General features: G+C 51.0%; 2 protein-coding genes across 5 annotated transcripts; both read right to left on the bottom strand.

Moving 5' to 3' along the window:
* Positions 1 to 752: 752 nt before the first annotated feature.
* On the bottom strand, positions 753 to 3,979 carry MYL6 (myosin light chain 6). Of its 2 annotated transcripts, XM_008712291.2 has the most exons (7): positions 3,849 to 3,979; positions 3,571 to 3,598; positions 2,564 to 2,707; positions 2,162 to 2,335; positions 1,991 to 2,068; positions 1,650 to 1,694; positions 753 to 944 (listed from the first exon to the last, which is right to left on the bottom strand). In XM_008712291.2, the coding sequence occupies exons 1-6, from the start codon at positions 3,849 to 3,851 to the stop codon at positions 1,666 to 1,668; spliced, it is 456 nt and encodes a 151-aa protein (XP_008710513.1). In that variant the 5' UTR covers positions 3,852 to 3,979; the 3' UTR covers positions 753 to 944; positions 1,650 to 1,665. The 2 variants fall into 2 exon arrangements, with proteins under 2 accessions (XP_008710513.1, XP_008710505.1); XM_008712283.2 differs by lacking the exon at positions 1,650 to 1,694.
* Positions 3,980 to 4,205: 226 nt separating this feature from the next.
* Positions 4,206 to 9,034, bottom strand: MYL6B (myosin light chain 6B). Of its 3 annotated transcripts, none has more exons than XM_008712276.2 (8): positions 8,461 to 9,034; positions 6,781 to 7,015; positions 6,032 to 6,059; positions 5,652 to 5,795; positions 5,245 to 5,418; positions 4,642 to 4,719; positions 4,417 to 4,483; positions 4,206 to 4,307 (listed from the first exon to the last, which is right to left on the bottom strand). In XM_008712276.2, exons 2-7 carry the CDS (start codon positions 6,967 to 6,969, stop codon positions 4,455 to 4,457), a joined length of 642 nt encoding a protein of 213 aa, XP_008710498.1. In that variant the 5' UTR covers positions 6,970 to 7,015; positions 8,461 to 9,034; the 3' UTR covers positions 4,206 to 4,307; positions 4,417 to 4,454. The 3 variants fall into 3 exon arrangements, with proteins under 3 accessions (XP_008710498.1, XP_008710491.1, XP_040493059.1); XM_008712269.2 differs by having other exon boundaries at positions 4,446 to 4,483; positions 8,461 to 9,033; XM_040637125.1 differs by having other exon boundaries at positions 4,206 to 4,483.
* Positions 9,035 to 14,266: the final 5,232 nt, after the last annotated feature.

The following is a 14,266-nucleotide window of genomic DNA, read 5'->3' as shown; positions in this document are numbered from 1 at the left end:
CCTTCTGTGTTCTCTGACCTGTGGCTGTCAGGAAGGGGAATTTGGGCTGGGGGCAGCCTTCCCGGAGTCCTTCCCAGGGGCATTCGCCTGGGCTGGAGAGGCACTGGGCAAGCCACGGGCAGACACTAGGCCTCTCTCCACAACAGGCTGAAGGCAGCACAGCTGTCGGGACTGTGCTCTGGTACGGGAGCTGGGCAGAGGCTCTCACCTGCCCTAAAAATAGCTGTTTGAGACTTGGAAGGACATCCTCACAACCTGGAGATTTTGTATATTTATCCTTGCAGAAGTAGTGGCTTCATTCCTTCCCTTATTAGGCGGGAGGAAGGCAGGCATCTCATACTTGTTATTATTGGCCCCCAGCCCTGCCGAAGTGACGGATAGGCTCAGGCAGTGCTAATACGGCCTGGCTTTTCCTCCATCAAACACTCCCTGGGCTTCCCCCAGAAAAGGCTGTCAGTGCTTGGAAGGGTGAGGGCTGGGTTTAACCAGTTGGAGGGCTAGGAAGACCTCCTGGTAGGAGACAGGACGAGGACAGTCGAGGACAGTCGGCCTCGGTCCTACAGGGATGTATGGCTTCCTTAATCCTCCAAAGGGTAGCCTTTGTAGCATCAATGAATGGGGCCAGCATTTCTTAAATGACACAGAGATGGATCCTACAAGCCCTTCCCCCAGCTCTCCCAACCCCTGGTCTATTGACCCTAGATGGTCTCTCTTCCCCTTCACCCTGCTCAGGAAGGAAAGCAGAACCATACTTAGGGCACAGAGCAAGTTTATTTGGTGAATGCTGACAGCAAATATCATCCAAGAGAGACAAGCTGGCAACGGTGCTGTGACAAGAGGACCTAGGACGGCTTCAGGGCTACATGCAGTCTCACACAGGGGAAGGCACGGGGCTCGGGTACACCACAAATGTCCTCAGCCATTCAACACCATACGGACGAGCTCTGTGGATCGCAGAGACGGGTGAGCCAGGGAGTAGGGCCGCGGGGAGGGGTCCACCAGGGGCCAGGAGACCACAGGACCACAAAGGTAGCATAGGAGCGTGCCTGCAGAAACCATTCTGGGCTTTGCAGAGGGGCCACCTTGAGCCTGCCCAGTTCTCTCAGCCCCCAGCTCCCCTCCCACCCGCTGTTAGCCCCTCCACCCCACCATGAGCAGCAAGAACACAGCAGGAGGCAGAAAAGTTCTCAACTACACCTACAGCTACTGTCAGCCACTGGCAGGAGAAGACAGAGGTTTGGGTTAGGGTACCTCCAAGCTGCCCAGCAGAAGGAAGACGACGACTACTCAGCTACAGCAGCACAATGGGGCAGGCAACCAACCCCCCCATGCCAACCACCTATGCCCCAGGGCCAAAGGATCACCCTGAAGCAAGATGGGGACAGACTGGTGCAAGTTCCCAGACACCAGCACCCTGGGCCCTATAAGCAAAACCTCAGAGCCCATTCTAGGAGAAAAGGAGGTACCACACCCCCAGGCTGTCTTCCTCTTTGAGGAACCCCTCCCCTCCCTGGTCAGCTCCATGCAGAAACATGCTAGGAGGAAGTCAGATGGTAGTAGGGGAAGGGCAGGGGCTAGAGAGCAGACATTGGGCAGAAAAACACTGGGGAGGGGGCAACTAGAGAAGGGGAGGCTGGGAGGAGCCGTACCCGCCCCATGGGCCCGTCACCCCGACAGGATATGCCTCACAAACGCTGCAGGAAGGAAGAGACATTCATGGTGAAGACAAGACACAGACATGGGGTGAAGGGGTCAGGTGGTGGGGGAACAGACATTCCCTTTATTTGACTTCCCATTCCTCCCCCCACACACACACATTACCCCTTCCTTTCCTGTCATATTCCCATGGCCTCCCACTCCTGGGCTTGGCCGGGCCCTGCCCCTTGCCTCCTGGCTCTTTTGGAGCCCAGGGACAGGGAGAGCCCGAACCGCTGGGCGTGACCTGCCTGGACAGCTGCTTCCTCCACGAGAGCCCCAATTCATCCCTCACCTTCATAGTTGATACAACCATTGCTGTCCTCATGCCCTGCCACCAGCATCTCTACTTCTTCCTCCGTCATCTTCTCACCTGCAGAGGGAAAGGAAAAAAGCATTTTGGGAACTGGATGGCAGGCGTGTATCAGGTGGCACCTCCGCTCAAGGAGCAAGGGCAGAGCCTTACCCAGCGTGACAAGAACATGCCGGATTTCAGCACCCATGACGGTACCATTCCCTTCCTTGTCGAACACCCGAAGACCTTCAACATAGTCCTCGTAGGTGCCCTGGTCCTTGTTCTTGGCCACCGTCTGCAGCATGGGCAGGAAGTGTTCGAAGTCCAGCACCTTCACATTCATCTCTGCCATAAAGGAGGTGGAGGGAAAGTCACACGGGTTCTCGGGACTGCGGAGATTACGGGGACCACAACTGAGCTGGTGGCTCCCACTCAAAGCAGGAGAAATCTGTGGGATTTGCTACTTGAGACAAACCTGCTTGAGTTCTGGGCCTATGAAGATAAAGGGAAGCTCTCAGCTGAAGAACTGTAGGCCCATTACCACACTGAGAAACTGTTCATGAGGACCCTCACCATCACTCTTGGGGTTCCCCAGGACCTTGAGCACCTCGGCGTTGGTGGGATTCTGGCCCAGGGCCCTCATCACGTCCCCACACTGGCTGTACAGGATCTTGCCATCCCCTGTTCGGTCAAACAGCTGAAAGGCCTCCTTGAACTCTGAAGATTCAGATACACATCAGCACTGAGCATATGGGGGTTAACCAAAACCCTCCCTCACAACCCCTTCTGCCCATTCAACTTTGATCATGCTGAGGAAACCAGGTATCTGTACCACTGTACACCCACGTCCACTAAGAGGGACCTAGTGTCCCTGCCTCCCAGCACAGGTGTCCCACATAATGACATAGCCTCCCTCCTCCCTGGGCAGAATGGTAACGTCCATTTACAGGCCCCTCTGCCTACAACAAGCCTGCCCAGCCTTCTCACTACTCTACTCAGGGCAGGAATTTGCCACCGCCCTGTTTGGGTCCTGTCCTTATAAGGAAGTGGGAGCAGCAGCCTGGGACTGGGGTCATCCCAGCCTGCCACTTCCCACCCCTCCTGTACAGAAGACCTTCAGAGGGTACAGCTATGAAATATCCTCAGCAAATCCCCCTGTCCCATTTTCACAAAATTCCAGGTCACTGCTTTTTACAATTTTCACAATTCCAAGCTGGGGGGGGGTGTTATCACAGGAGGAGGAAAGAGGCAGAAGCAGATAAGGGACAGAGGAGCACAGGCAACTTAATACACCCTCCCCACACCCCACACACAGCAGGCATTAGGTGACCAAGTTGTTTCACATACCCACACCACCTAAAACTCACCAGGGGCTTGGGGCTCGGATCTAGAGTGGAAGGGGAGGGAGGAAGAAAGAGTGTGAAAAGAAAATGGAGGATCCAGAAAGAGGGAGAAGGGGATCCAGGAAGTACTTCCCTGGGGTTGCTGAAGAGATGACAGGTTGGGGTTAGGAGGTAGGTGCTAGAGGCGGGGGTCCCTCTCCCTAAACATGACCTCAGTAGGGGTCAGGGATCACTTACCTGCAGTCTGGTCCTCGGTGAAATCACACTGCTCAGAGAAGAGAGGAGCAGTCAGCATCTGAACCCCAATCCCCCAAGCTTCTAAGCCCAGCCCCACAAACTGAGCCACAAACTCCAGTTCCGTGCCGAGGACTCGCTTCCCGACAGGACAGAACCCCCAAACTTTCCAACCCTACCCCCGACCTTCCAGGCCCTCAGGTTCCCTTTGCAAACCCCCACCCTCGACTTCCCGCCTCTCGCCCCAAATCCCGCTCATCGTTCCAGGCCCCGGGCCCCACCATCTTGACGGCTGCGCTCCGCGGGACCTTTTCCTGCAGTAATGGCTCCGGTTCCCGGCCCAACCCTAGTCTTAGTACGTCCCAATGACGTCACCCTCAGCTGATCCAGCCAATAGGAGTCCTGGCCTGGCTTTAGGCGGATAACAGTGCTACATTAATAATGAGGTGGGCGGAGCCCGCTGCTTCTTCCTCCAGCATAGCCCTACCCGGGAAACGAAAGCGCAGGAGCGGGTCGTGCGGGGCGCAGGGAATCCGCTCCTCTGTGCAGCAGGAAGATCGAAGGCTATCGGACTGGGGAGAGGAGAGCCCACCCTTCCGTCCCCCACCTCTGAAGAAAGCAACAGTCGGACGCCTAGAGAGGAAACGTCTCTTTATTTTGAAACAATAGGTGGCCTCCTAGTGGCAGGAACGTGCTTCCGCCAGCCGGGGAAGGGGGGGTAGTGTCCGACCCCACCGCATCTGTGGAAAAAGATGAAAGTTGCCAAGGCCTGTCGCTCGCGCGCAGCAGGACATGAAAACGCACTGCCCTGCTTTTCTGCCCAGGCTGAGGGAAGGAAAGGAAACTTGCCTGTCCAGGTGGGGTGTGGGGAGCCCTACCTGTAGAGCTCAGACGCTTAGGATGTGCTTCAGGAAGGCTGCAGAGAGGAGGCAACATGGCTTCAGAAGCAGGCCCTTGGATCATCCATCTGATTTTAGCCAATCCAGGCCCCCGGGTGTCCCCACCCACATACCCATACCGTGAGCCTTCTGCCTCCCCTCCTCCCCTGTGCCTTCTGCTCCTCAAGCCCCTCACCTTCATAGTTGATGCAGCCATTGCTGTCCTCGTGTCCTGCCAGAACAGTCTCCACCTCCTCTTCAGTCATCCTCTCTCCTGAGCCCCAGACATAGCATTTTAGTCCCTGCCCTCCCTCCCACCCCAACCAGGCCTTTCTCTTCAGGGTGGTACCTTCTCTTCTCCCACCCTCGGAAACTTGTTCATAGCAACAGAACCCCAAAGGAATCCTCTCCTTGTAATGGTAACATCTCAAATGTGTCCCTGCATCTTGCTTTCCATTTCACCTGCATTAGCACCTGGCGAAAGCTCTGACAGAAAGAAAGTGAACTCCACAGGGTTAAGGAGCTACCAGATCACAGAGCACAAGCATCTCTTCCACAGCAGAAAATCAGGGTTTCCACCTCATTCCCTTTCTTCTGTTCTTTGGGGGGCATCTGCATCTACCCTCACTTCACCTCCTGCAGGAAGAAGCCCTTCAGGTTCTGCCCCCTTGGCTCTGACCTTCTCAGTCTCCTGCCCATGACCTATAGGCCGATAATCCTTCCCTGGCTCTGCCGACTTGGCTAACCTTGGTCCACCCCCTCCACTCCAACCCACGGGAGTTCTGGTCCCCTGCCTCACCCAGGGTGGTGAGGACATGTCTGAGCTCTGCTCCCATGACTTTGCCGTTCCCCTCTTTGTCAAACACCCGAAGCCCCTCCAGGTAGTCCTCATATGAGCCTTGGTCCCGGTTTTTGGCTACGGCCTGGAGCATGGGCAGGAAGGTCTCAAAGTCCACACGCCGGGACTTCAGTTCTAGAGGTTGGAAAGGGGAGGGAGAGGTCACTGTAGTGTCACCTTGGACCCAGCTTCCATCCCTACCACGAAGGCTTTCATTATGTTCAACATTCAGTTTGTTTTTCTACCCCTTGTTTGACAGTTTTTTAAGTCCTGAGACCCACCCCAGCATCCTTTGTCACCTTGCCAACATTCCTCCTCAGTTCTACCACCACACTGAAAACCCGCATTGTTCTAGGTGTCCCCCTCACCATCACTCTTGGGGTTCCCCAGGACCTTGAGCACCTCGGCGTTGGTGGGGTTCTGGCCCAGGGCCCTCATCACGTCCCCACACTGACCGTACAGGATCTTGCCATCCCCTACTCGATCAAACAGCTCAAAGGCCTCCTTGAACTCTGAAGTAAAAGGAGAGGTCGGTGTTGGGACCAGGGGTTCCCATCACCACCCCTCCCCCACCCCTAACAGAAAGGAGGTTCAGAGGCTATGTGCTAGAGCTGGGCAGAACAGGGGACACAAAGACCACTAGCATGGAAGGTTTCAAGTTTGGGATTGGAGTCAGGGGAACAGAAAGAGGATCTGACCAGGGGCTTGGGGCTAGACGGTGGGGCTTAAGGGACCAGCTTCTCCTTACCCTCCAGCTGGTCCTTGTTAAACTCGATCTGTGGAAGAAAAGAGCAGGTGAGGAGGGATGACAGGGCTCATTCAATCTCTCTCCAGCACTCCTCCCAACCAACTGGCAGCCACTTCTGGGGAGGGGCCCAAAGAGAACAGGCTGGGAGCCCAGCCACCTCAGTCCCATTCCCAGCTCTGGACCTTGGGAGAATCCCAAGAGGAGGAATTGTGGGGGGGAGGGTTTCCTGGGAACAGGGTTAATCCCATGCCACCTGTTTCCCTCCCTCCAGTGCCCTGAGCTCTGCATCCCTCACATAATTGGGGGCTGAACAAAAGCTAAATTTACCCCTGGCCCCCAGCTGTGATTGTCTAACAAGTCTGTCCTCTTCAGCCTTCCCTCCTGGGGTTCAGAGCTGTGGCTTTTAGAATTGAACAGTCAGCCAGGCACAGGCACCAGCTCCCTCTCTTCACCTTGAAACTGTCCTCAGAACCCAGATGTTCCCCATCTCATGGGTCCCTGCCTCCAGCAGGGGGGTCAGTGAGAATGTGTGTACATACCCACACACATGTTACAGTTTAGAGGGACAGAACAAAAAAGAACAGCAGAGTCATAAGCCTGGATGCTTCCAAATGGGGACTAAGAGGAATCTTTAATATCTGTCCAGTGCTCACTGATTCCCTGTCTTCTAGATATCCCCTAATCCCCTAGGCTGTTTCCCACCCCATATCATCCCTTCCAAATTCTTTCCTCACTTTCCCGGGACTCACCACAACTTTGGAGAGATCGATGGGGGGCTCCTGGGTTTTCTGAGGGGCTGGAGGGGCAGCTGGAGCTGGCTCAGCCTTGGTCTTGGCTGGAGGGGCCGCTGCTGCTGCTGCTGCTGCTGGTTTGGCAGCAGGCTTGGCAATAGAGGGTCCCGCAGGTTTCTTCACAGGAACATCCTTCTTGGGAGGCATGATGTCCAGTGGCCAAAGGACAGTGTGCCGATGGGGGCACCCATCTCTGTTTAAATAGCCAGGGAGTCTGGGATGTCAAGGGGCGGGGGTAGGGGCAGGGAGCCAGTTGGCGGTGGGGAGGGTGAGATAGAGGAGAGATATGCTGGCCTGCCTTGGACTCCTATGGTTCAGGACTCCTGCCCCAAGGTCTTCTCTCTTCTGTTCACTTGGCCTCAAATGCTGGCCAGAACAATGGCCCCTTTGGGGGCAGGGGAAGGAAGCCAGAGACTGCCCAGAACGAGGGAGTTAACCTCCGGGGTAAGGATAGGATGCTTGCCAGTGACAGACACTGACATGGGTGAAGCAAAGAAGAGGATCCAGGCATTCCAGGCCTCAACCTCCTGACATAGAGTAGCCCTTTTTTCTAAGCAGCTTTAGATTCTTGAAGGCTGAGGGAGAGAGGGGGGCCTTGTGAACTGGGATTGTTAAAGTGGGGTCTGGGAGGGGCACCTGGCTGGCTCAGTCAGTAAAACATGTGACTTCTGATCTGTCCGGGTTGTGGGTTCGGGCCCCACACTGGGTGTGCAGACTACTTAAAAATAAAATCTTTTAAAAAAAAAAGTGGGGTCTGGGAGCAGTGAAAGGTGAAAAAAAAAGCAGCTCCTCCACTCCCCTCTGACCATGGTTGAGGAGCAGGGGTAGCTGACCCTCCAAATCTTACAGTCCCTGTCCCCCTCCCTCCCAGCCCAGAACTGGAATTGTGCACAATATAGATAAAGAATAGTAACAGAAAGAGGAGTGTGACAGCCCCTATTGTTTCCTGTTCCCAGTGTTGTCTTAAGGGTGAGGGTGGGGGCAAGGATCAGGTTTAACACCCACCACCCATACTTCCAAGGAAGGAACCCTTTTCCACAAGCCCATGGTCATTCAAGTCAGACAAAGGTGGGGTGCCTGCTGAACTTACAGGGACTCACTCTGCGATGGCACCTGAGGGGAAGGGCAGGCCCTGAGAGGCAAAGGGCCTAAATCCTAAAATTTCTAATCCAAAAGGATGTGGGAGGTTCTATGGGCTCCACGGGTACTTACCCCCAACTAGAGAATAATAAAAACCCGACACTGGCATCCGGTCCCAAACCTTGCTGGGGGCACCAGGGTAGGGTCTAAGTCAGAGGTGGTTGGGAGAGGGGAGGCATTGCTGGCTACTTTTGTTCCAGGGATAAGGAAGGAAAGGATTTAGGCAGCATCCTGAGGAAGATAGTAGTGATTCCACTTGGACCCTGGGGTTCAGAGTTGATGGTCTGTCTCCCACTTGCAAAAATATGTCTGAATCTCATTACTGAACATTGTCCCATTTTAGAAAAATCAGAATCATTCCACCCTCCCAGAATACATCACACACACGCGCGCGCACACACACACATATACACACACACTCACATGCACGCACGCACGCACCCCTTAAATCAAGCTTAAATAATGGAAAGAGTCCCTCCCCAGCTCCCAAAAACTCACCCTGCGGCGTCCAGGTAAGGACGGAGGCGGGGCGCTGAGAGGAGGCTGCAGGCCCCGAAGGGTTAACCCAGCGGCCTCGGAGCATGCCGGGAGTCGTAGTCCTCGAGCGCCCGCGGGCTCACGGGAAACGCCGCTCTCAAGCTGGAAAAGGACTTCCAGGCAGTGGCTTCCGGCAGGGACGGTGGTTGGTGACTCAGGCTGTTTTGGCGCTCTTCGTGTCCCGGAACTAAAAGGCAGTGATTCATTTACAGTCCCCTCCCCTGAGCCTCAAACCGTGCGGGGGCCCCCCAGGATAGCTCCCTTGCCCAGCCGTGAGTTCCCCGTTTAGTGTGTGCTGGGGTATTTTCCCGGGTCGGCTGGTGGCAGAACGCCGAACCACGGGGAAGGCCGAAGCTGCCGCGGGCCGGATGGAAGGCGTGGTGGGAAGCACCCAGGCCCGGGAGAGAGTGGTGCGGTCGGCTTAGCTTACGCTCTCGCGGTTTGGTAGTAAGAGCAGAGGCCGCTGAGTGCTGTGTCACCTGGAACAGTAACTCCAAAGTTTTTCTTCTCTTTTACTTTTTTTTTTTTTTTTTTTTTTTTGTTTTTTTTTTTTTTTTTTTTTTTTAACGAGCTGGTAGTTGAAGTAAATGTTAAGATTTGGAGTTAAGCCTACTCACCTGCCCCAGTTTCTCCCCAGTTGAAGGTTCTCCATACTGCGGCCGGGACCTCACGGGTCCGCCTGGAATGGAGGGCTCGGCCCTCTGCCCTTTCAGTCTGTGACGCCTCTGCCGGCATTGGACATCTCCTTCCCCAGACCATTATCAGAGGCTCCCCTGTGCTGGGAGGGAACCGACCGGTCCGCCCCTGGTTCAGTAAATGCCCTGGCCGCGCCCCTGGTGCTGGAGGCTGGGGCTGCCCAGGCGTGCAGACAGAATTTCAGAGTGGAAAGCCCACGCGAGGTCAGGAGGGTGAGGCATAAATAAACTTTACGGGCAGTAAGTGATGTTTGCTGCTTGGGGCAAGCTGCTCGAAAGAGTAGAAATGGCTCGTATGCAGAAATAACAGTGATCATGGAGAGGAGGATGATAGCAACTATCCCCAGAGGCCTCCGCCAAGCCCTTACCGCTTAGGGGCCTAAATTATCTCAGAGAGGCAGCAAAGGCAGCTGAAGAGAATGGGCTCACACCACTCTGTTTAGATTAGAACCCAGATTCTGCCAGGTATTTGCTGGTAACCTGCAGCAAGTTTAGTTATCACTCAGTTCCCCCATCTATAAACTAAGGATAATAGTACCTAGCTCATAAGGCTGTTGGGAGGATGAGATGTGTTAATATTTGTAAAATAGAATGGGCCTGGCAGTAGTAGGATATAAGTGTTTGTGAACTAAATTTCCTTTATTCTTCCCAACATAGGAAGTAGTTGGTATATCCCCGTTCTACACCCATAAAGGATCACTGAGTCTGAAGAACTGGAGCAAGAAGAAATACATTTCTTGTAGGTGTTCGCTTCCAAGGCTGGGGAGGGGCTGTATCACAAATGCCTTGTGTCTTTCATCATGTCAGCAGTAGTTGATTTGGAAAATGTTGTTTTTTGATTTTTTTCCCTCTTCCCCTTGGTCTAGCTGTAGCCCTCTTTTGGCACTTTGTCAAGTAGAAGCGGTTATGGCATCATCTGACTTTTCAGCATTTTTATCTCCTTTATAAAGAAATAGTGCAAAGAGAAAACGAACTTGGCAAACAGATTGAAGGAACGTCCTTCATTTTTTGTACTGTTCTTGTCTTTTTTTTTTTTTTTTTAAAGATTTTATTTATTTATTCGACAGAGATAGAGACAGCCAGCGAGAGAGGGAACACAAGCAGGGGAAGTGGGAGAGGAAGAAGCAGGCTCATAGCGGAGGAGCCTGATGTGGGGCTTGATCCCATAATGCCGGGATCACGCCCTGAGCCGAAGGCAGACGCTTAACCGCTGTGCCACCCAGGTGCCCCTGTTCTTGTCTTTTAATCGTAAATAATGTAAACTGTACTGAGCATGATCTTAACCGGGCATAGGTGATTTCTACAACATGTATGTGGATTTTCTGTGACAAATGCCTCTCTGCTATCTCCCCGCATAGCATGTGACTTGTATGTTTTTAGGGATTGCATATTTATTCTAATATTAGTCTCAACATAGAATAATTAGAAAGGGCATGTCTTTAAAAGTAAAAGAAAAAGACACATTAAAAACCTAAGAGAACAGGGACGCCTAGGTGACTCAGTCAGTTGAGCATCTGACTCTTGACTTCGATTCGGGTCATGATCTCAGGGTTGTGAGATGGAGCCCCATGTGAGCTCCACTCTGGGCATGGGGCCTGCTTAACGTTCTCTCTGTCCCTCTGCCCCTCCCCCCTGCATTCGAGGCACTTTCTCTCTCTTAAAAAAAACAAACTAACTAATAGAACAACTTTAGGAATTACACAGCACTGTAGATCTTCAGTTACTTGAATAATTGTGGGTTTACCCTATAGAACTTAACTATAATTGTGGGTTCACCCTACAGAGCTTAACTAGCTCTTTAAACACTAGCTAATGTGTTAAGATGCCTAATAGTTTAGGAAGAGAGAACACTATTTCCTAAGTAAATAGAGAATTTTGTTAGGAGAAATATCTTCAGTCCTTTGGCATTTTGACCAGGAAGTGGTATTCATGGCCACCCATAATAGAAAGGAGGAGAATAAGGATGTTTTATGATACATGGGTAGTTTATAAAGTCTTCTCCAAGTTCCATTTTTTTTTTTAAGATTTTATTTGAGAGAGAGCAAGCGAGCGAGCCTGGGTGCACAAGGAGGGGGGAGGGGTAGAGGGAGAAGCAGCTCCCTGCTGAGCTGGTAGCTGATGTGGGACTCGATCCCAGAACCCTGGGATCATGACTTGAGCCGAAGGCAGATGCTTAACTGACTGAGCCACCCAGGTGCCCCAAGTCCCATTTTTATAAGCCCACACTAGATGCAAGATATAAGCAGAAAAAGAAGTTTTATGGTAAGTACATTGGTTTCATTTTTTTAATGCTCTAAAACAGTGGTTCTCAGACTTCGCTGTTCTTCAGAATCTCCTGGGAGCTTTGTAAACAGACTTCCAGACTCTGCCTCCAAAGATTCTGACTCTAGGTCTGTGTTAGGGCCTGGGAATCTATTTGAAATATTTTTAGCTATGGAAAGGACAGAGAACAAACTAACATAGGTAACTATAGGTTTAATAAGAGGAGTGATCTTTTCAAAATGTGCATTTGATCATGTCATCTCCCTACCTAAAATCCTTCCATGTGTTTTGATAAAGACTAAATCTTTAGGTGGCCCACAAAACCTGGCAGTTTCAAACACTGATTGCTTGTACCAGCCACACCTCTGTACCAGCCACATCTCTTGGCTTTCAGATCTTCAAAGGGGTCGTGTTCCCTTTTCTCAGGTTGTTGCCACTCTCTTTTCTGTCTCTGCCTCCTCTCCCTACCAACACACTCTTTCTAGGGCCAAGCAGAGTACGGTGCCTGGCATGTTCTGGGCAATCAAATATCTGGAGAATGAGTGGCTATCTGGATAAAAGGGAAGGGTCAAGGATGGACACCGACACTAGTAAATTGATAAGGAGATAGACTGGGGATTCAGGAGATCAAGAGAGCTCCCAGGTATTTTTAGTAGAATATGAGGTGATTGATTTGCTAAGAGAGGAAGGAGGAGGAGGTAGCTTGAGAAAATAGTGAGGGTTTGAAACAGGGGCTGTGAAAAGTGGGAGGCGGCTTACTGGGGACCCATTCACAAATACTCATTCGACACTTACTGAGTGCCTCCTCTGTGCTCCCTGCATGAACTTGCTGAGCAGCACGGAGGGTGGTTGCAGTGGGAGATCACGAGTTCATAAGGATGCCAGTCCACGAGGTCGTGATTTCCTCCTTGCAGCAGTACTCGGCTGCTTGGATGATTGAGCTAGAGCAGAGAGGCAACTTGAATGGTAATAGATTGGAGTTTTGTGGAGTAGGGATGATGGATAAACATGGAAGCGACTGAGAGTCTGAGTCAAAGAGGGTTTGTGGTCTAGGCAACGTAGAGGAATGAGTATACAAGTGGCCTATTACTGGCATCTGGCTGGCTCAGAGGATAGAGCATGAGACCTTTGATCTCAGGGTCATGAGTTTAAGCCCCACATTGGGTGTAGAGCTTACTTAAGAAAATAAAAGTGACCTATTAGATTGAGAGAACATAAAAAGTGACTAACAGGCTTGGGTCTCGAGGTTGAAGAAGTAAGGTGGTTGGAGATCTCGTAGTTGGAGAAAATAGTGCATTTGAGATTAAAATTTCAAAGGATATAGAGGAAGACAGGAACTAGGTTGAGTGGCCATGGGAGTGAATGGTTGGAAGGACAGGGAGCTGAAGGTTATTGGATCTGAGAATGTTCCTTAGGGCTTTTTCAATTGTAAGTAGCAAAAATCTGACTAAAACTGGCTAACCAATAAAGAGGATTTATTGGCTTGTGTAATTGAAAAGTCAAGAGGTAGGGTGGGATTCAAATTCATTTTGATGCAGAAATTTCATGACATCGCAAAAGAATTTTTTAGTTTTCTTGCTACTGCCCTCCATTTGTTAGCTTTTACTTGGATTCTCTCCTGGAGCCATATCTCACTTAGCTACACAGGGACCACAAGAGGAAGAGAGGGAGCTTAGTTTGCTTTTCTTTCTTAATTTGGAAGTATTTAATTATATTTTATTTTTACTTTTATTTTTTTTAAGATTTAAAATATATATATTATTTTTATTTTTATTTTATTTTATTTATTTTTTTAAGTAAGCTCTGTGCCCAGCATGGGGCTTGAACTCATGACCCTGAGCTCAGGAGTCTTATGCTCTACTGAGCCAGCCAGGCGCAGTGTAGTGAGCTTTCTTCACCATTGAAATCAGTTGCTGAACTTCACTCTGACTAGACTGACTTAGAAAAGTGCCCATCAACCCTTGACTTAATCACCATGACTAGGGAAATAATGTGCCCTATTTGCCTTAGGCGTGGGGTTTTTCCCGTGCCTGTGACTAGGAGGATGGTGTTACTCTGACAGGCCAGTCAGGGTTTGTCTGCCATTGGAGGTGAATTGGAGTCAGTCCAAATGGGGAGGAGTAGAAAGGACACTGGGGAGGAAACCTACATTGTCCACCACAACGAGGAACTATGATGTTAATTACTGACTAACTTACAATATACATTGAAGACGCCAGGATGACAGCAGTATTCAAGGTGTCGTACCCTTCAGTAAATAATGAGTGTCCGTGTATTTAGTGAATGACAGAGATGAGAGAAGGTAGAGACGGTATATCAGATTAGCATCAATTCCAAAGGAGCTGAGATTTTTACTGCTCTGAGAATAACAGTGGGGAAGCAGCACTGGGGTGCAAGGAGAATGTGGACCCCACCTCCCAGTGTAAGAATATCGGGCTCACGGAAAGGAGCAGTCTCCCCTCCGGCGTGCTCCAGCTGAATGAGGTCTCTTGGGAGGTGAGCCAGATTTTGGAGGAGGCCAGAGCAAGCTTTGTGTAAATAAAGGTAAAGAATGTTAAGGGGTGGGGTGGGGTGGGGTGGAAGTGTTAGGTGAACATAGGTTTTGCAGAGGCAATATAAGGCCCCTCAGCTGCCCTCTTAGTTCCCCTTTATTCTTTGTACCTTTCTTATGCTCAGTTTTGTGTATATAATCACTCTATTTGCCTGATCCTAGATTTTTAGTCCTTTTTTTTTTCTTTCTATTGATGTACAGTTGACATGTAACATTAGTTTTAGGTGTGTAACATGATCCTATATTTGTATACATTGTG

The sequence above is a fragment of the Ursus maritimus genome, unplaced genomic scaffold (assembly GCF_017311325.1).
Source record: "Ursus maritimus isolate PB19 unplaced genomic scaffold, ASM1731132v1 scaffold_21, whole genome shotgun sequence".
NCBI classification, from domain to species: Eukaryota; Metazoa; Chordata; class Mammalia; order Carnivora; family Ursidae; genus Ursus; species Ursus maritimus.
Note: the sequence above shows the minus strand (reverse complement) of the source record. Positions and strands in the feature narration are given on the sequence as shown.

Coding starts and splice junctions, on each gene's coding strand:
- MYL6 (XM_008712291.2), bottom strand. Junction 2,069..2,161: donor GCATGTTCTTGTCACGCTGG/GTAAGGCTCTGC, acceptor TTCCCTCTGCAG/GTGAGAAGATGACGGAGGAA. Junction 1,695..1,990: donor TGGTTGTATCAACTATGAAG/GTGAGGGATGAA, acceptor TCCTTCCTGCAG/CGTTTGTGAGGCATATCCTG.
- MYL6B (XM_040637125.1), bottom strand. CDS start 6,969: ATGCCTCCCAAGAAGGATGTTCCTGTGAAGAAACCTGCGGGACCCTCT. Junction 6,060..6,780: donor TCGATCTCTCCAAAGTTGTG/GTGAGTCCCGGG, acceptor TTTCTTCCACAG/ATCGAGTTTAACAAGGACCA. Junction 5,419..5,651: donor GGGGAACCCCAAGAGTGATG/GTGAGGGGGACA, acceptor TCCAACCTCTAG/AACTGAAGTCCCGGCGTGTG.